At 61.4% G+C, this 20,202-nt stretch overlaps 9 protein-coding genes across 9 annotated transcripts; 5 read left to right on the forward strand and 4 right to left on the reverse strand.

The window, feature by feature from the left end:
- Positions 1-199: 199 nt before the first annotated feature.
- RHTO_00147 (MFS transporter, DHA1 family, multidrug resistance protein) lies at positions 200-2,565 on the forward strand (the record flags this gene model as incomplete). The annotated part of the gene is made up of 9 exons (XM_016413831.1): positions 200-591; positions 658-842; positions 904-1,140; positions 1,209-1,572; positions 1,640-1,739; positions 1,874-2,037; positions 2,124-2,207; positions 2,283-2,448; positions 2,509-2,565. 9 exons carry the CDS (start codon positions 200-202, stop codon positions 2,563-2,565), a joined length of 1,749 nt encoding a protein of 582 aa, XP_016276838.1.
- A 1,396-nt stretch (positions 2,566-3,961) lies between these two features.
- On the forward strand, positions 3,962-5,920 carry RHTO_00148 (iron permease FTR1; the record flags this gene model as incomplete). The annotated part of the gene is made up of 12 exons (XM_016413832.1): positions 3,962-3,978; positions 4,089-4,107; positions 4,167-4,347; positions 4,402-4,432; positions 4,491-4,503; positions 4,556-4,713; positions 4,777-4,966; positions 5,029-5,104; positions 5,191-5,257; positions 5,323-5,457; positions 5,522-5,604; positions 5,673-5,920. The coding sequence occupies 12 exons, from the start codon at positions 3,962-3,964 to the stop codon at positions 5,918-5,920; spliced, it is 1,218 nt and encodes a 405-aa protein (XP_016276839.1).
- Positions 5,921-6,282: 362 nt separating this feature from the next.
- On the forward strand, positions 6,283-8,099 carry RHTO_00149 (high-affinity iron transporter; the record flags this gene model as incomplete). The annotated part of the gene is made up of 9 exons (XM_016413833.1): positions 6,283-6,471; positions 6,555-6,672; positions 6,736-6,778; positions 6,847-7,045; positions 7,102-7,313; positions 7,372-7,437; positions 7,501-7,514; positions 7,590-7,655; positions 7,714-8,099. The coding sequence occupies 9 exons, from the start codon at positions 6,283-6,285 to the stop codon at positions 8,097-8,099; spliced, it is 1,293 nt and encodes a 430-aa protein (XP_016276840.1).
- A 256-nt stretch (positions 8,100-8,355) lies between these two features.
- On the reverse strand, positions 8,356-8,750 carry RHTO_00150 (uncharacterized protein; the record flags this gene model as incomplete). Its single annotated transcript, XM_016413834.1, has 3 exons — positions 8,356-8,447; positions 8,510-8,627; positions 8,685-8,750. 3 exons carry the CDS (start codon positions 8,748-8,750, stop codon positions 8,356-8,358), a joined length of 276 nt encoding a protein of 91 aa, XP_016276841.1.
- A 76-nt stretch (positions 8,751-8,826) lies between these two features.
- On the reverse strand, positions 8,827-10,326 carry RHTO_00151 (uncharacterized protein; the record flags this gene model as incomplete). Its single annotated transcript, XM_016413835.1, has 6 exons — positions 8,827-8,988; positions 9,055-9,405; positions 9,465-9,588; positions 9,644-9,713; positions 9,766-10,027; positions 10,114-10,326. 6 exons carry the CDS (start codon positions 10,324-10,326, stop codon positions 8,827-8,829), a joined length of 1,182 nt encoding a protein of 393 aa, XP_016276842.1.
- Positions 10,327-10,577: 251 nt separating this feature from the next.
- RHTO_00152 (threonyl-trna synthetase) lies at positions 10,578-13,378 on the forward strand (the record flags this gene model as incomplete). Its single annotated transcript, XM_016413836.1, has 10 exons — positions 10,578-10,821; positions 10,919-11,052; positions 11,113-11,194; positions 11,252-11,384; positions 11,448-11,565; positions 11,635-11,781; positions 11,840-12,085; positions 12,145-12,612; positions 12,671-13,160; positions 13,218-13,378. The coding sequence occupies 10 exons, from the start codon at positions 10,578-10,580 to the stop codon at positions 13,376-13,378; spliced, it is 2,223 nt and encodes a 740-aa protein (XP_016276843.1).
- A 205-nt stretch (positions 13,379-13,583) lies between these two features.
- Positions 13,584-14,991, reverse strand: RHTO_00153 (protein of unknown function DUF1713, mitochondria; the record flags this gene model as incomplete). Its single annotated transcript, XM_016413837.1, has 2 exons — positions 13,584-13,655; positions 13,714-14,991. The coding sequence occupies 2 exons, from the start codon at positions 14,989-14,991 to the stop codon at positions 13,584-13,586; spliced, it is 1,350 nt and encodes a 449-aa protein (XP_016276844.1).
- Positions 14,992-16,606: 1,615 nt separating this feature from the next.
- RHTO_00154 (uncharacterized protein) lies at positions 16,607-17,403 on the forward strand (the record flags this gene model as incomplete). Its single annotated transcript, XM_016413838.1, has 6 exons — positions 16,607-16,676; positions 16,766-16,839; positions 16,909-17,020; positions 17,094-17,122; positions 17,192-17,258; positions 17,360-17,403. The coding sequence occupies 6 exons, from the start codon at positions 16,607-16,609 to the stop codon at positions 17,401-17,403; spliced, it is 396 nt and encodes a 131-aa protein (XP_016276845.1).
- Positions 17,404-18,632: 1,229 nt separating this feature from the next.
- RHTO_00155 (cyclophilin, peptidyl-prolyl cis-trans isomerase) lies at positions 18,633-19,772 on the reverse strand (the record flags this gene model as incomplete). Its single annotated transcript, XM_016413839.1, has 10 exons — positions 18,633-18,637; positions 18,697-18,810; positions 18,873-18,991; positions 19,053-19,071; positions 19,133-19,168; positions 19,239-19,265; positions 19,332-19,410; positions 19,488-19,513; positions 19,578-19,638; positions 19,767-19,772. The coding sequence occupies 10 exons, from the start codon at positions 19,770-19,772 to the stop codon at positions 18,633-18,635; spliced, it is 492 nt and encodes a 163-aa protein (XP_016276846.1).
- Between the last annotated feature and the right edge of the window lie 430 nt (positions 19,773-20,202).

A 20,202-nucleotide genomic window follows, 5' to 3' on the forward strand; every position in this document is an offset into this window, starting at 1 on the left:
AGTCCGTTTGGCTGACTGAGCGCGGAGTGAGATCGGCGCGGAGTGGAGGCACGCTCGTCCTCCGCTCTCGTCGTCCTCAACGCTCTCCACCGGCTTCCTTCTCTCTCTCGTCTGCACAACTCGACTCACACTCTCACACTCTACCCTCACCACACATCTCAACCCGCCCCGCCTCATCCTCGCTCTTCTCCGCCGCACAATGGCTCCCGACCTCGTACGCGACTCGACATTCGGACAGCTCGTCAACTGGGCATCAAACGGTCGCCTCCTCCCCTACGCAGACCAGCGGCCAGGCTACGTCGTACCTCAACGCTACCTCCAGCCCTCTGCCTCCACCTCGCCGACACCTGCTTCTCCGATCCCTCGCAGCACGACAGACGACTCGACCTACTCGTCTGCGACGCCGAGTGGAGCAGTCACACTCGTCAATGAGCCCGGTGTCTGCCCCGCGCACAAGGACGACGACGAGGGAAAGGCCGACCTCGACCTCGAGAAGCAGGCGGCGCCCGTCGAGCCGACCAAGGAGCCTGAACCCGCCGCGCCGTACCCTTTCCTCGTCGACTGGGAGGAGAACGACCCTGACCGGCCCTTGTGCGTCCCCCGTTCCCTTCCCCTCGACGCGCTCCGACCAAGCTGACTTTTGGCTCGCACTCGCAGAAACTGGTCGTTGCGCAAGCGCGTCTTTGTCGCCTTCATCATCTCGCTCTACACGTTCGGCATCTACATCGGCTCGGCTATCTACACGTCGTCGATTCCCGGCTTGATGCAAGAGTTTGGCATCAACCAGGTCGGCGCGACGTCCGGCTTGACGCTCTTTGTCGCGGCGTACGGCTTCGGTCCCAGTGCGTCTCGCCTCTGCATCCGTACGACGACCCGGAGCTGACGGGTTTGTCGCGCGCGCAGTGTTCCTCTCGCCGCTGCAGGAACTCCCCCGATTCGGCCGCAACCCAGTCTACATCGTCGGCCTCGCCCTCTTCGTCATCTTCCAGATCCCCGAAGTCCTCGCCAAGAACATCGCGACCGTCCTCGTCTTCCGCTTCCTCTCGGGCTTCGTCGGGTCGCCCGCGCTCGCAACGGGCGGTGCGAGTATGGCGGACATCTTCCCCATGAAGGACTTGGCGGTCGCTATCGGCGCTTGGGGTGCGTCGCGCTTCCCTTCACTCGCTTCAGGCTAGTCACTGAACTCGCCTCCGCTCCCGCATTCGCAGCCAACGGCGCCGTCTGCGGCCCAATCTTCGGTCCCGTCGTCGGTGGCTTCGCCGCGCAGAATATGAACTGGCGCTGGCCGTTCCTCGAGCTCCTCTGGGTCTCTGCCTTTGCCTTCCTCGTCATGTTCTTCCTCTTCCCCGAAACCCTCGAATCGACCATCCTCGTCCGCCGCGCCGAGCGACTGCGCAAGTTGACCGGCAACATGCTTCTCAAGGCCCCCGCCGAGTTGCTCGAGTCGGAGAAGGAACACCTGGGACTCGTCCTCAAGAAGCGCATCACGATCGCGTTCCGACTCGCGGCTGAACCCGCTCTCGCCGTCGCGCACTCGTACATCGCGCTCGTTTACGCCGTCTTCTACCTCTGGTGCGTCGCTCGCTTCCTCCTTCCTCTGCTCGACGCGAGACTGTCGCTGACGAGTGCGGTCGCGCAGGTTCGAGGCGTTCCCCCTCACCTTCAACGAGATCCACCACTTCTCCCTGGGCGTCGGAGGGCTTCCGTACCTCGCTTTCGTTGTCGCCGCTGGCATCACCGTGCGTCCCCTCCCCTTGATTCCTTCTTCCTCAAGGCGTCCCATGCGGACTCGGCGACTCGCACCTTCGACGCGCCCCCCCTCCCTTTCCTCTCCAACTCTCGCTTACACCACTTCATCCTCCACTCCACGCAGTACGCCTTCTACGTCGTCTACCAGCGCAAACACATGGGTCCTCGCATGCAGAAGAACCCGAACCTCGCTCCCGAATCCCGCCTCGAACTCGGCTTGTTCGCCGCGCCCTTCATCCCGATCTCGTTGTTCATCTTTGGCTGGACCGCGAGGGAGAGCGTGCATTGGTGCGTTTTGCCCTCTCTCGACTGTCGCTGCCAAGCTGGAGGGATGAGGCTGACGCAGTTGTTCTGGGAATGTGTGCGTCGCGCAGGATCTGGCCGATTATCGGTGCGGCGCTCTACTTGCCCGGCATCTACCTCGCCTTCCAGAGCATCATGATGTATGTCTCGATGTCGTACGTCCCTTCCCTCCCCTCCTTCTCCGTCGTGTTCCGCAACTAACCCTCCCCTCTCCTCCTCGCGCTGCGCAGATACCCGAGTTACGCAGCCAGTATCCTCGCTGGTAACACTCTATTCCGATCGGTCTTTGCGTCCATCTTCCCGCTCTTCGGGGAGAAGTACTTCAAGGCCCTCGGAATCGGAGCCGGATCCTCGCTTCTGGCGGGCGTGTCGATCCTGATGATTCCCTTGCTCTACGTGAGTCCCGCCCTTCCGCCTCAATGAGCGCAGAGTACTGACGATTGTGGTGGTGTACAGGCCATCATGAAATACGGCGACCGCCTCCGCGCGCGCTCAAGCTTCGCGCAAGGCTAGACGCCCTCCTCCCCATCTTCATATGTGCCCCGCTTGCCCTTCTCACCTTAGACCTTTCTCGTTACATATGTTGTTGTCCTTCAAACTGTCCTTTCTCGCCGGACCAGAATCCCTCTCTTGATAGACTTGAAGACTTTGGAGACTTGGAGACTTCGTTTGTAACGAGGTGTTCGTTAGATTTGTCCCCCTTGTGTTGTTCGTGTTGGAGAGTGCCTGTGCGTCCGTTGGGTCGCTGAGAAAGCTGTTGCTGGGCTTCTCGCTGCTGGCGGGCCTCGCTTCTCTCCCTCCCTCCGCTTGCGACGGCTTGCACTTCCTCCCTTGAACAGCTTCGCCGGCTACAGCACACCCGCAAACGCCAAACGACGCTCCCAAGCCGTTGGAGCGAGACCTCTCCTCCTTGCACGCCCTCCTCACTCAGCCAACGCCGAAGGCGGCTTGGCGATTCACTGGAGGCTGCTTGTAATGACACATCGAGCGTGCGTGACTGGCGCACGACGATCAGGACGACGTCGCTGGCTCGATCTTGACTTGCTCTCCCTCCTCGTCCTCTCGAGAATCTGCTCTCGCCCGCTCGAGCGCCGCTGTATCGCCAACTGACCTCGGCTGGCTCTCGAGCGTTGCGCAGGAGCGCAGCAAAAGGAAAGCCATCCAGCACAGCTTCCCCTCCCCCCAGCAGAGAAAAAAGCTTGACCGCACCCAGGTTTGAACTGAGGACCTTATCCGAATCGCTGCGTGTTAAGGATACGTGATGACCAACTACACCATGCAGCCGTGCTTGAAGAGCCGAACCTCAAATGCAAACATAACCTGCTTAGCGGGTTGCCCCCTCCTCGCATCGCTCTTCTCGCTCGTCGCCCTCTACGATCCGCCGGTCAAGCTTACTGCTGCACTCTCTTCACAGCTGTATCGCCAGCAAGACGCGCTGCTGGCTGCGGGACATCCCGGAACCGACCGCAGAGATTATCTGACCGATCGCGCGCTCTGCCCTCGCCCGCTCCCTCGCTCCTTCACCCTCGTCTCGCTCCCTCACCCGTCCTCGTGTGCGCTCAGGAGCAGGTGCGATCTCGGCGATCAGAGTCTGTGCGCCGGTAGAACACCAGTGCATGCTCACACGGCTTCGGTGCTCGCAGATCACGCTCGACGGACTCAACTCGCCCAATTTTGCCAAGGCCCGCACGCCTCGTCGCCTTCTCGCTCGACTACGCTCTCACACGCACTGAACAGTGAGTGACATCCACTCGCAGGATCATCTCGAAGCGATCCGGGGCAGCCGACGCAGACGAAGGGAGACTGTCGAGGGCGGGCTTGCCGGGTTACTGCATTGCACCGGGTCCTTCCGAACGAGAAATTGACCACCTTCGTCGTCGCGTCGCAGAGCTCGACCACCTTCGCCACGATGGGCAACGTCTTCAGGTTCGTCCAGCTCTCATCCCACTCCCTCGCCCTCTTTGCGACCCTCTTGCTGCATCACCCGCCCCTCTGCCTGGAGCGACGACTTCGCTGACTCGTGCACCATCACACAGTGTCCCGATCTTCATCATTGTGCGTCCTTCTCGCCCGCCAGCCCGCCTCGACCCTTCCTGACCTTCCCTCTTTCACAGACTCTGCGCGAGACCATCGAAGCAGCGATCATCATCTCCGTCCTGCTCGGCCTCGTCGAGTCGCTCGTCCACGAACATGGTAACGAAAAGGGCGCGGACGTCGTTGACAGCCTGGAGGTAGGTGAGAGGAGAAGGCTGATTCGGAGGATGCGGATCCAAATCTGGGCAGGAGCGCTCGTCGGTGCGTGCACTCCGTCAGTCAGTCTGTACGGCGGCCACTGATGTCGCTTCGCAGGCCTGTTCATTGCCCTCTGCATCGGAGCTGCGTAAGTCTCCTTCCTCTCCTCTCCCTCCTCGTAAGTGTCGCTGATTTGCGTCTTACAGCTTCATCGCCGTCGTACGTACCGTATTCTGAGCCCCCGCGCCGGCTTCGCTGACATGCCTCGCAGTTCTTCACGACGCTCAACGACCTCTGGGGCAAGACGGAGGAGATTTGGGAGGGCGTCTTCTCTCTGATCGCCTGGTGCGTCCGCTCACGTCGCTACTCGGACACCGCACCTGACATCCTCGACTCTAGCATCATCATCTTCGTCATGGGCGTCACGATGTGCGCCTTTTCCCTTTCCCCTTCTCCTCCTCCTCACCTCGCTCACGCTCCTCGAACCCCCAGGCTCCGCATCGACCGCTCCAAGCTCAAATGGAAAGCCAAGCTCGCCGGCGCATTCGACAACAAAGTCGATGCCTCGACGCTCACGAGCAAGGACAAGCGCCAGGCGCGCAACTCCAAGTGGACGTTGTTCGTTTTGCCGCTCGTGACGGTTCTGCGTGAGGGACTTGAGGCCGTCGTGTTTGTTGGTGGTGTGAGTCGTGCGTGCTGAGTGAACGAGAGGAAGCACGACTGACGCGGGTTCGGGGCGCGCAGGTCTCGCTCGGACAGTCTGCCAAGTCTATCCCGCTCGCCGCCATCGTCGGCATCCTCGCTGGCCTCGTCATAGGCTGTGAGTTCGCTCCCAACTCCCTCAACTCGCTACCATCCCCGAGCACCCGCACACGAGCAAACTGACCCCCGACCTTCGCAATCCAGACTTGATCTACGCCTCCGGTTCGCGCATCAACCTCTCCATCTTCCTCGTCATCTCCACCAATATCCTGTACGTCCCTTCCCTCTCCAACCCACACTCTCCCAAGCTAACCTGCTCTCGCCCGCCCGCAACAGCTTCCTCCTGGGCGCCGGCTTGTTCTCCAAGGCAGTCGGCGACTTCCAGACTTACCGCTACAACAACGGCGTGGGTGGAGATATCGGAGAGACGGGAAGTGGGCCGGGATCGTTTGATCCGACCGATGGGTCTGTGTAAGTGCCTCGAGCTCGCTTTCGGCTTCTTCCGCGCCCTGACTTGGCTTCTTCGACCGGGCAGCTGGCACCTGACGTACGGCAACCCGGACAACAACACCTCGACGGACGGTTACTCGATCTTCAACGCCATCCTCGGCTGGACGAGTGCGTCCCTCCCCTCTCTCATTCTCAACTCACTCAAACTCCGTCCGCTGACCCTCTTCTCCGCGCAGACAACGCGACGATCGGCACCATCCTCTCCTACATCTTCTACTGGCTCGCCGCGATCGTCTGCCTCGTTTACATGAAGTGGACCGAAGGACGGACGACGTTCTTTGGCTACAAGTCGGAGGCTTGGTACCGCCGGGCTGCGCGTTGTGAGGGCGGGAACTCCCCCTCGCCGGACTTGAGGGAGAAGAAGGAGAAGGACGGGGTGGAGACGCCGATGGAGGAGGACAGGCAGTTTGCGAGTCATGTCTGAAGGCCGGGACGGTGAGCGGGCGATTCGTGCGGGTTCTTCTCCCTTCTCTTCGTTTCTCGGGGGTCTTATGGCGTGCTTATCGGCGGCATTGGGGCGGTAGGCCACGGCATGGATGCGGTTCAAGCGGAATCAAGTGCAGGTTCACTCGTCGTCTCTCCTCGTCGCCGGCTGCCTTGCTTGCTCTGCAGTCCCTTTCACATCGAATGCTTCACTCTCCATCGCTGCCTGTACTGTTCGCTGCACACTTGACTTGAGCCTTTCCCGATAATCGTGCGCGGGCTAATCTGATGCAACCTTCCGGACTTGGCTCGCCCAGCAGCAAACCTCTTCCTCCTCCCCCGACGCTCCTTCACAGTGCTGCGATGGGCGGGACAATCTTCTCCGTGCCCATCTTCTTCGTCGTCTTCAGGGAGGTCGTCGAGGCGGGCATCGTCGTCTCCATCCTCCTCTCGCTCGTCGATGGCATGTCCTCGGGCAACAAGGACGGCGCGACCGACCCCGACGAGGCAGAGGCGGTCAGGCTGCGCGTGCGCAAGCGGATGCGCTGGATGGTACGTGCTCGCTCGTTCCCACGCACTCAGCGAGCGTTGGAGCTGACCCTCCCCGTCCCGATCCGGGCACTCGCTGCTGGCAGGTGTGGGCAGGCGCGCTCTCTGGCCTCGCGATCGCAGCGTGCATAGGCGCAGCGTTCATCGCAGTGTTTTTCACAACGCTCAGCAACCTCTGGAGCAAGTCGGAGGACTTGTGGGAAGGTGCGCACTTATCAGATCGGGCACTCGGGGAGGAGGGGGGGAACTCATCTTCGCACTCCACAGGCATCTTCTGCATGATCGCTTGCGTCCTCATCTACGTCATGAGGTGCGTCTCAGGTCACTCAAGCCGGCCAGACGCGAGCTGACCTAGACCTCGACCTCCTCGCTATCCAGTCTCGGCATGCTCCGCATCGACCGGTCGCAGATCAAGTGGAAGGCCAAGTTCGCCGCGGCGTTCGCACCGCAAGAGGGCGACCAGAAGCTCACGGCGCACGAGCGGAAGCAGGGACGCCGCGGAAAATGGTCCCTCTTCATCCTTCCCTTCGTTACAGTCCTCCGCGAGAGTCTCGAGATGGTCGTCTTCGTCGGCGGCGTGGGTTGCATGTCTCTGTACTCGTTACGATCCCCGCTGACCAGTCGCTGCCGCAGGTCTCGCTCGGCCAATCCGCCAAATCCATTCCCCTCGCCGCCATCACTGGCCTCATCGTCGGCTTCGTCATCGGCTACCTGATCTTCGCCTCCGGCTCGCGCGTCAACCTCTCAATCTTCCTCGTCGTCTCGACTAGCATCCTCCTCCTCATCGGCGCCGGCTTGTGCTCGAGGGGAGTGTGGTTCTTCCAGCAGTATCGGCTTGTGAGAGGGTGAGTGCGGTCCGCTCTTCGCCCGAGTACCTTTCGCTGACGCTTGACTCGCTTGCAGTGTCGGAGGCGACCTCGGAGAAGTCGGCGACGGTCCTGGTTCCTTCGACCCGACCGGTAGCGTCTGGTGCGTCTCCGCGTCGTTACCATTGCACAGCTCCCGCTTACTGACCTTCCTTGTCTTGCACAGGCACCTTACCTACGGTACATCTCGCTCATGAAAACCCTAGAGCGCTTCGAACGATGGAAACTGACACCCCCTCTGAATCTGGCGTACAGGCAACCCCGAGAACCAGCTTGCCAGCCAAGGCTGGTCTGTCTTCAACGCCCTTCTCGGCTGGCAAAGTGCGTCTCGCCTCCTCAGCCTCCCACCCTCCCTTGCTCACCCAGCGCCCCTCCGCAGACAACGCCACCCTCGGCTCGGTCCTCTCCTACGTCTTCTACTGGCTCCTCGTCACCTTCTCACTCGTCTACCTCAAGTGGTCCGAAGGCCGCACGTCCTTCTTCGGTCTTCATTCGAAGGCTGGTAAGCGCCGCCTTGCGAAGCGCCGTGAGGGGAAGAGGGATGAGGAGACTGTGGGAACGGAGTCCGGGGAGACAAAGGCGGATAGTGGACTCGCTAGCATCGTGGAGAAGGACGCGGTCGTGGGGAGGACAGAGGAGGGGGAGATTGTCGACTTGCCTGGTCGGCCGGTGCTCGGGCGCGGAGACACCTCGCTCGGGTCGGCTTCTAGCGTGTCAAGCAAGGTAGAGGGAGAGGAGGAGATCACAGAAGCGCCTCGACGATAGAAGCCGTCTTCGTCGCTCGTTTCTCGCATTTATCCCTGTCGCATCCGCATGTTTCCCTCCATTCCTCTCTCTCTCTATCTCTCGCTTTGCACTCCCCCTCTCGCATGTTCGAACAGTCAACAACGCATGTAGAAATACAGTCACGGTCGTCTTCCACATCCATACACCGCGTCTATCTTGACGAGCGAGCGAAATGAGGGAGAGCGAAGAGTGAGCTGTCGAAAGTCGAAAGAATCCGCCGTCCACGCTGTCGAGCTCAGTATGAATAGTCGACGCCTGCGACGGGTGCAGCTCGCGGTCCGTACTGCTGCACGAACGGCTTCGCAGCTGCCAGCGCCGTCGGGCATCCTGTCAAACCTCGCCAAGTCGTCAGCCTCGTTCATCTGGACAAGACGCGTGTGAGAATGCACCATTAGGCGCAGTGAAGACACTCGCGGCACGCGCTGTTCGAGCCGTGAAGAGCAGCGCGAGGAGGACAGCGAAGAGGGGCAGGAAAGCGGAGGAGGGGGCGAGGCGGGACATGGTGTTCTGCGTGTGGGCGCCGGTGGTCAGGACGTGTCTTTTGGATAAGAACGACGGGCTCACTGGCTGGACGGGCGAAGGAAGGCGGTGAGAAGGAGAGGAAGGGCGCTTTGAGAACCTCCGCCTCATCAAACTCGCGACCAATTCGCCGCACGTGACAACAACGTTTCGAGATGAAGAACAGGCGAAATGCTACAGAGACGAATTACGATACAGAGTACGGCGGGAGGGCGGACGAGCTGGCGACGGGCTGGTCGGAGGCGGAAAGGTCGACTGGCGCCGGCGCGGACGGGAGGAAGAGCGGGAGCGAGATGTGCAGGGCTGCCTGGGCGAAAACGGTCGAGTGGAGGTGGCAGTTGAGCGTGTACTGTAGGAAGACGATGGGAAAGTCAGCCGAATCGCAGAAGGGAGCGCAGGAGAGGCAAGACCGCACCTTGACATCCAATCCCTTGCTCTCCACAGTCCAGTCTCCCTGCGGCACTTGCACCTCCCCTCTCCACACCAGCCGTTCTCCCTGCAGCTTCTCATCGTGCTCAAGCGTGCCCGTAGCGATCCGGATCGAGGCAAACTTGAAGTCTGTGCCGCTGTTCGGGTTCACGATAGGCGCGGTGCGGACTTGGCGTGAGAGAGAGGAAGAGGCTTTGAGTGGCGTTGCGTCGGATGAGGATGAGGAGGAGGAGGAGAGAGCGGAGGAGAGGAGGTGGAAGGCGGAGGAGGTTGACGGGGTGAGAGCGAGCGAGAAATGGAGAGTCGAGGCGGGTGTCGTGATCGGCTCGCAGGTGAGCTACAGGTGAGCAGCAGACGTCAGCGAGCGGCAATAGGGAAGGAGAACCGGCTACGCACTTTCGTAGTGACAGCCAGCGCGGACGAGTCGTTCCCCTGGAACTTCAGGTCCCTGTGCACCGTCGTCTCCAGAGATTGCGGTGTAGCCTGCACAGGCAAGGCCACAGGAAGCTCGAGCTTGAGCCTGTGGAGCTGAGATCAGCGAGTTACGGGAGTTGCTGCAACGACGGAAGCCGTACTTGTCATTCGCGCGAAACCAGCCTTTCCGAGCGCCCTCGAGCTCGAGGTACCAGACGACAGAGGCGCCAGCTGGGAAAAGCGGTCAGCAACAACACATGCGGAAAAGTTCTGGGCGACTCACCGTTGTCAGTCTCCTTCTTGTCGAAAGAGGGCAACAGCTCTCCATCCTCGGGATAAGGAACCTGGACCTCGTACACGCCTTCCTCCGGCAAACCCTCTGCTGAGCCCTTCTCCTTAATGTCTCCACCGTAAGCCGCCGCTCGAGCGTTCGATGACGAGGTGAGCGGGATGTCGACGCAGACGAACTGTCGTCGCTCGATACTCGTGACGGGCACGCCGCCAGCAGGACCGCCCATCGTCGCGTTCATGACCGCGCCAGCTTGCTAGACGAGCCAAATACAGAAGCAAGTTGCCAGCAGTTTCAGCGACTTGCAGCTTGAGAGAGCGTGCGAAGGCAGACGGGGCGTACCCATCGAGCCTTGCCCCAGACGGTCACCCGCGCTTCGCCAACGAGTCGCAGAGACAGGTGTTCGTAGCTGGCGTCGCCTTTGATCCGCACGGTAGGGTAGATGGTCGTGCCAGGCGTGAAGCAAGTCGAGTCGTGAGGGGGGTACAGCGAGAGAGCGAGGCGGCTATTCGTTGCCGTGAGCGGCTCGGCAGCATGCGTAGCCTTTTCTAGCATCGCCACGGTCCAGCACCACCCTCCCTGAACGGTGTGAGCGGGACAAGGTGAGTGGTCGATGAGAGAGTTGCGAGGGTTGACTCTCTCGCTGCTCCTGCGCGCGTGCTTCGAGTTGTGTGCGCTGTTTTATGCTCACGAGGACTCTCCATCCTCGCGTCCTCAGCCCCGTACTCGCCCGCCCAGCCCGCGCCCGCATCTCGCGCCTCTCTCAGCTCCCTTCGCCCGCACACTTCTCGACGACACGGGCAACAATGAGCGCCCCGCACCCGGTCCACTCGACCGCTCAGCCGAGCCATCCTGAGAATGCCGTGCCCGCCTCGGGCGCACCGACGGCTCAGCCTGGGCAGGATGCGCCGAAAAAGGCTCCCAAGCAGAAGAAGGGCGATATTGTGGGCGGGATGGCTGCGTTGGAGCTCAACCCGCCCCCAGAGTACCTCGCAAGTAGGGTCGAGCTGTTTGATCAGCTCAAGAAGGAGTACGAGGAGAAGGTCGCGAGTGCGTACAGTCTCCCTCTGCTTTCATCTGTTACGAAGCGGTCAAGCAGGTTGCACAGTGAACGAGCACAGTACTGACATGATGTTCGTGTACACAGGTATGCCGCGGGAGTCGATCACGATCACCCTGCCGGACGGTTCGACGCGAGAGGGAAAGAGCTGGGAGACGACGCCCATGTCGGTTGCGCTGAGCATCAGCAAGGGTCTTGCGGACAAGACGGTCATCGCCAAGGTGCGCTGGACCGCTAAGGGCTCTTAAACAGCGGCAGAGCTGACTTGCATTGTTCCGCAGGTCGACGGAAACCTCTGGGACCTCGAGCGTCCGTTCGAGAAGTCGGCTTCGCTTGAGCTCCTCGACTTTGAGCACCCTGAAGGTGCGTACCGGAACCTCTGCGTGTCAGGGACGCGACTGACTCGCCCGCATTCGACAGGCAAGAAGGTCTGGTGGCATTCGTCGGCGCACATTCTCGGCGAGTGCTGCGAGCGTCACTACGGCTGCCACTTGGCGATGGGTCCTCCGACGGACGACGGTTTCTTCTACGAGATGGGCATGAACGGCGACCGGTCAGTCCCTCTGCGGGCTTCTCCCGGCTCGCTTCCGCTGACTCAACTCTCGTACGGATGCAGCGTGGTGCAGCAGTCCGACTACGACAAGCTCGAGACGTTGGCGAAGGGCGTTGTCAAGGACAAGCAGAAGTTCGAGCGTCTCGTTGTTTCGAAGGAGAACCTCCTCAAGATGTTCTCGGTGCGTTCCGCTCAGACTCCTCCCTCCCCTTGCCCATTTCGCGACAAGCTGACATGCCATCGCGCGCAGTACAACCCTTTCAAGCTCCACTTCATCAAGGAGAAGGTTCCTGACGGCGGCGAGACGACCGTCTACCGTTGCGGCCCCATGATCGACCTTTGCGTCGGCCCTCACATCCCTCACACCGGCCGCGTCAAGTCCCTCGCTGTCCTCAAGGTACGCAGCGATGCTCAAGCTGGGTACGACGAAAGGCTGACCAAGCACTCATGCGCAGAACTCGTCCTCGTACTTCCTCGGCGACAAGAACAACGAGTCGCTCCAGCGCATCTACGGCATCTCGTTCCCTGACACGAACCAGATGAAGGAGTACAAGAAGTTTCTCGAGGAGGCGGCCAAGCGCGACCACCGCAAGATTGGAAAGGACCAGGAGCTCTTTTTCTTCCACGAGATGTCGCCCGGATCCTGCTTCTGGCTCCCGCACGGCACGCGCATCTACAACACCCTCGTCGAGTTCATGCGGGTGCGTTACGACTCTCCTGAAGAGGCACCCGTGGAGACTTACTGTCTCCCTGCACGCAGTCCGAGTACCGCAAGCGCAACTACCAGGAGGTCATCACGCCGAACATGTTCAACTCGAAACTGTGGGAGACGTCGGGCCACTGGCAGAACTACGCGGAGGACATGTTCAAGCTCGACGTCGAGAAGGAGCAGTTCGCGCTCAAGCCGATGAACTGCCCGTCGCACTGCCTCGTCTTCGGCTCGCGCGACCGTTCGTACCGCGAGTTGCCTATCCGCATGGCCGACTTTGGCGTCTTGCACCGCAATGAGGCGTCGGGCGCGTTGACGGGTCTCACGCGCGTGCGGCGATTCCAGCAGGACGACGCGCACCACTTCTGCATGCCCGAGCAAATCGAGGAGGAGATGGACGTCTGCTTCCAGTTCCTCAACGAGGTGTACGGCACCTTTGGCTTCAAATTCGAGCTCAAGCTGTCGACGAGGCCGGAGAAGTTCCTCGGCAAGATCGAGACCTGGGACGAGGCCGAGCGCGTGAGCATCCCGCTCTTCCCGCCGAGTCACACACCTGCTGACACCGCTCGTCCCGCAGATGCTCTCGTCAGCGCTCGACAAGTTTGTGCCGGGCCAGTGGGTGATTGACGAGGGCGACGGCGCATTCTACGGGCCCAAGATCGACATCACGATCCAGGACGCTCTCCGCCGCAAGCACCAGTGCGCGACGATCCAGCTCGACTTCCAGCTCCCGCAGCGCTTCGAGCTCTCGTACCGCTCGGCAGAAGGCGGCGAGGGCGGCGCAGGCGAGAAGCTCGTCCGGCCCGTCATGATCCACCGTGCCATCCTCGGCTCCGTCGAGCGCTTCACCGCCATCCTCACCGAGCACTTTGCTGGCAAGTGGCCATTCTGGCTCTCGCCGCGCCAGGTCGTCGTCATCCCCGTCGCCGGCCCGCACAAGGAGTACGCCAAGGAGGTTGCGCAGAAGCTGTGGGATGCGGGCATCTACGCCGACGCCGACCTGAGCGACTCGACGCTCCCGAAGAAGGTCCGTAACGGCGAGATCGCGCAGTACAACTTCATCTTTGGTGCGTTCGCCGTCTTCTCCCTGCCTTTTGACCTTGCTCACACTCGTTCCTCTGCAGTCGTTGGCTCGGAGGAGATGGACCAGCGCTCGGTCAACGTCCGCAACCGCGACGACGCCGGCAACAAGAAGGCGCGCTCGGAGACGATCAAGCTCGACGAGGTGATGGACAAGCTCATGCGGCTCAAGAACGAGAGGCGGCTAGACAACGAGCTCCGGTGATGGTAGATGTCGGGCTCGCGGGATCCTGAGCGGTCGTAGGCGTGCTATGAGCTCGTCTGTGCCGTCGAGTAGATCCCTGGGAGAGTTGCTGGGCTTCGGGATTCTGCGATGGAGCCGCCGCTCGAACTCGCACTTTCCTCGCTCAAAACCGATCGCAAGGCTGCTTCGAGAAATGCGAGTTGCAAAAGCTTGCTGATCTGTACCCTTACTTGCCGAGCTTCTTCCTCATCGCCCGCTGCGCCTTTCTGCGCTTCTTGTACTTGTGCTTCCGGATTTTCTGCGCGAGCGACGATTGTCAGCGAGGGCAGGGAGGGGAGAGACGCAGCGAGACGCACCTTCTGGCGTTTACGCTTGACCGAGTCCATCTCGATGGTTACCTCGCCCAAGTCGACGATCTCCTGCGGCAGGAAGAGGTTCGGAGAGCTGCCGAGCGCCGCCTGGACCTGGCGGAAACCCTGCTGCTCGTCCCAGACGCGAATCGCCCCTCGCTCAATGACCGCCTCCACGGGAGTAGGAGCCGCCTTCGCTCCCTCGGCAACACCGTAGGCCTCAGACGCCTGGCGCAACCGCTCGCCGGCGGTCGAGATGAAGTCGTTGCGGGCAGACCAGCGGTAGGCCATCTCGCAGGTGCGGAGGAAACTGTCGGCCGTGCGGGTCGACTCGTCGGGGGTGAGAGGGGAGAGGAAAAGGGGCGAGAAGATGTGGGAGAAGGAGGTCTCGGTCTTGACGTCGGAGGAGGTCGAGGCATTGAAGGGGGCGAGGTAGGCGAGTTCGGGGCGGGTGGACGGGAGGTCGGAAAGGGATGCGGCCGGAGAAGAAGGCTCGGTATGAGGGGGACGGGTCGCGAGGTACCGCGCCACGTTGGGCTCGAGGCGCTCGTGCTGACCCAGCAGCCACGCATCGTACGGCTCGGCCGCCTGCTGCTCAACCTGGTGCTGCACCTCCTCCTTGTACGCAAGGATGGCGTCCTCCTCAGCCTCCGCCGCAAGCTCCTCCTCGACCGACTTGAGCGGCTCAACCTGCTTCAGCCGTGCGAGGTACGGCTTGCCCACAAGCGAGCCGTCGTCTGCCCGGTCCTGCACAACCGCCAACTCGCTCTCGCCCTTGCGGCTCATCCGCACCTCGTCCACCTCCTCCTGCAATGGCACATAATCGCTGTCCGTCTCCTGTGTCGCGGTCGAACGGCGTGTTCCCGGCCGCAACGGCAGCTCGAGAAGCGGGCGATGGAGCGCGAAGAACGAGTCGAGTCCGACGAGACCCCGGCCGACATGCGGCAGCTCGAACGCGTGCTTAAGCGAGGACGCCGGAGGCTGCTTCTCCGGCTGTGCGAGCGCGATCTTGGTCTGCTTGAGGGGCGCAGGCGAGGGCGACGGCGTGCGAGGGGTTGTTGCAGGAGCCTGCTTGACGCGAGGGGTGCCGTCGCGGCTGCTCGAGCGGCCGGCGGACGAGCTCGAGCTGTAGGCGCACCGGTGTGATGGTCCTGCTGCAGTCGTCTGTACGCCTACCCGTCCTGCGGTGAACGAGGGGCGAGGGAGAGTGCGGTACGAGGGCTGGGTGAAGGACGCCTTGGCTGGCCGCGACGGCGCCGCGAGGCGTGGGACGCGGACTGACATCGATGCTAGAGTCCTAGTGAGAAAGTCTAGCCACTCGCAGAAGCCGTCTAGCGGTGAGGGCGTTGACTGTCGAAGGCGACCCGCAAGCTTGCGCGAGATGAGTGTCTATCTCCCGCCAACAACTCGCTCGGCGCTGTGCGACGTGAGTGCTGCTCTGCCTGCTTGGTTCTGATGCTACAGGGTTGGCGCTTGATCCGCTGGGTGCGCCTTTTGAGGGAAACTCCTCCTCGCTGTCCTCAGTCTCTGAGGACTCCCCCCGGTCCAGCAGCGCTTGAAGCGACTTTGGGAAGGGTCTGAGACACAATGGAGACTGGCGCGGACCGGACGCCATGCTGCACTCCCCAGCAGCCGGTGGGACGATGGTCTGCACGCTCTCTCGTCGTCGACGGTTCACATCGTGGGCAGTCTCGCTTGGATCGATCAGCTTCTTGCCTAAAGCCTCCTCTACGGTGTCAGCCTGCCGCCGGAGGTGCTTCACCCCGCCCTGGGTGTTCACGCCGACTGGTCCGCTTCACTCGCGCTCGCCGTCTTCTCTCTTCCCTCCGCCGTCTCAACTGCTCATCTAGCACTTCCGCATGCACTGCGTGGCACTCCAACGCATCCAGCCCAGTTGACGCGGCACAGCTTCAGCTCACGGGGACCGCAGCGACTTTGGTCCGTATCGACTTGCCGGCTGCGACATCCAGGGACGCAGTACACGCGTGCCCGGGTCCAGGCAGCCTCCTTGCATGTACTTCGGCATCAAAGAAGATACTTTGAAGGTATGGGAGCGTCCGGAACTGTGATGTAGCCTTAAAGACCTGAAATCGCAGAACTTGCGTTCGTCTCGCCGCAGCAACGCTCCGCCTTGGCTCGGCAGAACTCGCAAGAGCACGGCGAGTCTCTGCTGTTCACTTTCGGCCCTCAGAGAGACACAACGACGGCAAGCGACAGCAGTTCCTTCCCCCTGCTCTTCGGGCGACCCTCTCTTCCTCCCGCCGCTCACGGATATCTGCTGGACGAGCGCAATCGCGGTGCGCCTTTGCTGTTAGCTACTCGTAGCTCCTCCTCTGTGCACCACAGCGCGAACGGACGTATGCCCTCCTCGCCCGATCCTCATCGCTTCTTGACGCAACCTTTCTCGTTTCCGGGCGAACAACACCGCTTGAACCCAGCAGCGACGAAGGCGGCGACGACAAGCGTCGATGGGCAGTGTATGCGGGATCGACAGAACACCGCAGCCGCTTGATCTCGAGAAGCGCTCGTCCTGAATGACGAAGCTGGACTCGCGTCTGTCCCCGGGCGTTTTCAACCGCTCAATGGCCTTGCTGCGCATGCGCGATGAGAAAAAGCTTTCAATCTGATGGACGGGACGGATCAAGCGGGTTTCGCGGATCAGAACACGGCAGGAAGACGTCTCTCGATCCCCCCTCGGGCCTCTTGACGTCTGAAGCGATATCATCGCCTCGCTTTAGTGCGGACGTGACGACAAAGTACCGCTTGCGAATCGTCATCCGTCCCTACAAGAACCCGCCCGCTCGACGTTTCTCTCCTTCCCTTCCTTCACCTCGCTTCTCGCGCACAACTCTCGCACACACAACCAACACCCACCCACTCAACCAGCACTACCTACAACATGTCTGACGGTGACGCCCGCAAGTCTTCCCAGCACGGTTTCGGCGGCGACCGCGAGTTTGCTTCGGAGAGTGCGTTCTTCCCCGCTCGCTTCGCGACGTTCCCTCCTTTCGCGACGTCTCTTCTGTTCCCTCGCTGACGATGGCTCCCCTATCCACAGTGGGCAAGATCGGCGGCAAGAACCAGCCCGACGAGATCTACAAGCCTTCGGAGCACGACGGCCTTCGCGAGGACGTGAGTTCCGCCCTGTACCCTTTCTCATCGCCTTGCTCTCGCGCTGACTCTTGCTCTTCCTTCCTCCAGGGCGAGCCCGACCAGCGCCTCAACTCCGAGCACGGCTTTGGCGGCGACCGCGAGCGTGCTGCTGAGGCTGGCCGCAAGGGCGGAAAGACCCAGCCCGACGAGGTCTACAAGCGTGCGTTGCGCATATTCTGTCGGTCACATGCACGGCGATTCGATGCTGACCTCCCCTCTCCCCTCGTTGACAGCCTCGGAGCACGGCGGCTTGACCAAGTCGGTGTGTTGCCGTTCCTCCTCCCTTCTCGCCATCTACTCCACTTGCTCACCTCCCCGTCTTCGTCTCCAGGGCGAGCCCGACAAGCGCATGAACTCGGAGCACGGCTTTGGCGGCGACCGCGAGTTCGCTTCGGAGAGTGAGTCTTTCCTTCCCTCCCCTTCGCCCGCCCTCTCTCCCGCATCGTCGCCGCTCGTCCGTGGACGTCCCGACACTGACCTTGCTTCCTCTCGCTCACAGTGGGCAAGCGCGGTGGTTCGCGCAACGCGGACGACGACGAGTAAATCACCCTCGCCGACCTCCAGTACCCTCTTCCCTCCTGTGTCCACTTGTACCACCTTGTGTCGAAACAAAGTGCAGTTTCTCTCCACACCTGATGAGGTTAGCGAGGATTCTGTGCGTTTACGGCGGTCGATAGTGTGGTCACCGCTCTCTTGCTAGTTAGCCTTCTCGCTCTCTGGCTCCCCGTTCGTGCGTTACCATACCTTCCCCTACCCCTCCCGCCTTCCCCATTGCACGCCTGCTCACTTCGCCATTCAGCAACATTACCGAAACTCGCTTGCTTGCTCGCTCCTGCGTCTCCTATCACCCTCCAGGCTTTTCCCTGTATGTGTATGCTTGGTTGGGTCCGGCTTTCAAGCAAGGCTGCATGGTGTAGTTGGTCATCACGTATCCTTAACACGCAGTGATTCGGATAAGGTCCTCAGTTCAAACCTGGGTGCGGTCAAGCTTTTTTCTCTGCTGGGGGGAGGGGAAGCTGTGCTGGATGGCTTTCCTTTTGCTGCGCTCCTGCGCAACGCTCGAGAGCCAGCCGAGGTCAGTTGGCGATACAGCGGCGCTCGAGCGTGCGAGAGCAGATTCTCGAGAAAACGAGGACCGGAGAGCAAGTCAAACTTCAGCTAACGACGTCGCCCTATCCTTCGACTGCCAACGCCTGACGTCCAGAGCGACACTGCAAGGAGAACCCAGCCAAGCGCGAAGCCTCGTGTCACGTTGTAGGCGAGACGAGGGATTGCGGAATGCGAACGATCGAGGAGGCGAGTTTCGCGGCGACTGGGGTGGTCAAAGGAGCTTTGGCCAGAATGAAAGAGTCGCAGCGTCCATGGGACCATAGCGCGAGCCGTCCGGCAAAAGGCGAAAGCAATCGAGAGTGCGAGCGCGAGCGGGAGGAATAGAGGGCTGCTGCGCGGGAGACGCAGAGCTAGCAAAGCCAGGGTCGCAACGCTGTGCACAACAGCAATGACGAGCCGCGCGGAGGAGCGGATCAGGCGAGCAGCTCGAGCGGAGCGGCGCGGAAAGAAAAGAAGCTCTCCTGCTCGACGACCGCGGCGTACCATCAACTCTTAGTTTGCATTTCGTTTCTTTTGCGCGGGAGACAGACAAGAGAGATAGCTGAAGGACACGGGAGGATAGATTAGATCCATCCGTCTGGCCACTCAAGCCATCTCCTCTCCTCCCTCGATTCGTTTCCCGCCTCACACCGTCATCGTCAAGCTAGAGGCGGACCTCTCGCTTAGGCTGTCCACATCCATCGTCAGTAAGAGCTCGCGAGGGGAAAGGGCGAGACCGCTACGCACCGACGACGCCCGAGTCGGCGATGGTGATGGTCGACTTGGGGCGGCCAGTCTGCGATCCCTCGGCCTCGATCTTCTTGACGATGTCCATACCGTCAACGACCTCGCCGAAGACGACTGCACTCACACTCCCAGTCAGTCGGAGTAGGAGAAAGGAGGGAAGGGAGGACGAGACAAACCGTGCTTGCCATCGAGCCACGAGGTGACGACGGTGGTGATGAAGAACTGCGAGCCGTTGGTGTTGGGGCCGGCGTTGGCCATCGAGAGGAGTCCGGGCTTGGTGTGGCGGAGCTTGAAGCTGCGAGCGAGGGGTGTCAGTCTCCGTTGTGGATGAAGGCGTGCGTGCAGGGCGAGCGTACTTCTCGTCGGCGAACTTCTCTGTGGATGGAGAGCAGTGTCAGTGTGGTCGAAAGCGAGACGGAGAGGAAATGGAACGAACCGCCGTAGATCGACTTGCCGCCGGTGCCGTTGCCGCCTGAGCAGCGCGAGAGCGGGGAAAGTCAGCACGATGCCGCATCGAGAGAAGTCGAGCGCATGAGACGTACGGGTGAAGTCACCACCCTGGAGCATGACTGCGCGGAGTGAAGGACGAGGTCAGCAAGAGCGACGAAGTCTACACAAGATCCGGCTGCACGCACAGTCGGGGATGACACGGTGGAACGACGAGCCCTTGTAGCCGAAGCCGTTCGAGCCAGTGCAGAGCTCGCGGAAGTTGCGCTGCGGGGCGGGAAGGAAGAACGACCTCATCAGTCTCGCACTCCGGGATCGGGATGGAAAGCGAGGCGTAAACTCACAGTCGTCTTGGGGACGACGTCGTCGTCTGCGAGGGAGTCCGTGGTCAGCAGGAGAAGCTGGTAGTGTCCGTCGAACAGCGCGGCACGCACAGAGCTTGAAGGTGATGCGGCCAAGAGGCGCGCCGTTCTTGGTAATGTCAAAGTAGACGTTCTGCGCGAGTGAGGCGACGCTGGTCAGCCTGGATGCCCCAGCAGCACCCTGCACTCTTTTTACGGAGTCTGCGGCCCTCCAGGCGGGTGCGGTCTGTAGTTCTTGCGCAACGTGGAGGAAAGACTTGCGCTCATGCTGGCGGCGGTCGAGAGTCCGCGGCGGATCGTGTTGGCCATGAAGGGAGCGAGTGAGTGTCGTAGAGTGTTTGTGGGGGTTTGGATCGGTCGCACGAGGGAGTGCACGAGGCGTGGAGCGAGGGGAGGTGGGACAAGAGAGGGTCTCGTCAGCGATGAAGGGTGTGCGAACGTCGCACAGGCTGCGAGAGTGCGGGTGGCGTGGCAGGGCTGTGTGGGTGTGCTCGAGCTCGTCTCGACTCACGTTGCTGTTGATCTGGCTGGTGAAGCGATGGGGAGGAAGCGAACCCGCTCAGCAAGGAGAGAGTCCTCCTTCAAGTCGCCCCCGACACCCTCTGTTGGACTAGCGGACAGCTACTTAGGAAGGAGAGTATCTTCATCGACCAGCACAAGCCATCAGCAGCCTTCAGCCGTGTTGACGAGGTCACCT

Source organism: Rhodotorula toruloides (assembly GCF_000320785.1).
Source record: "Rhodotorula toruloides NP11 unplaced genomic scaffold Scaffold1, whole genome shotgun sequence".
Taxonomy (NCBI): domain Eukaryota; kingdom Fungi; phylum Basidiomycota; class Microbotryomycetes; order Sporidiobolales; family Sporidiobolaceae; genus Rhodotorula; species Rhodotorula toruloides.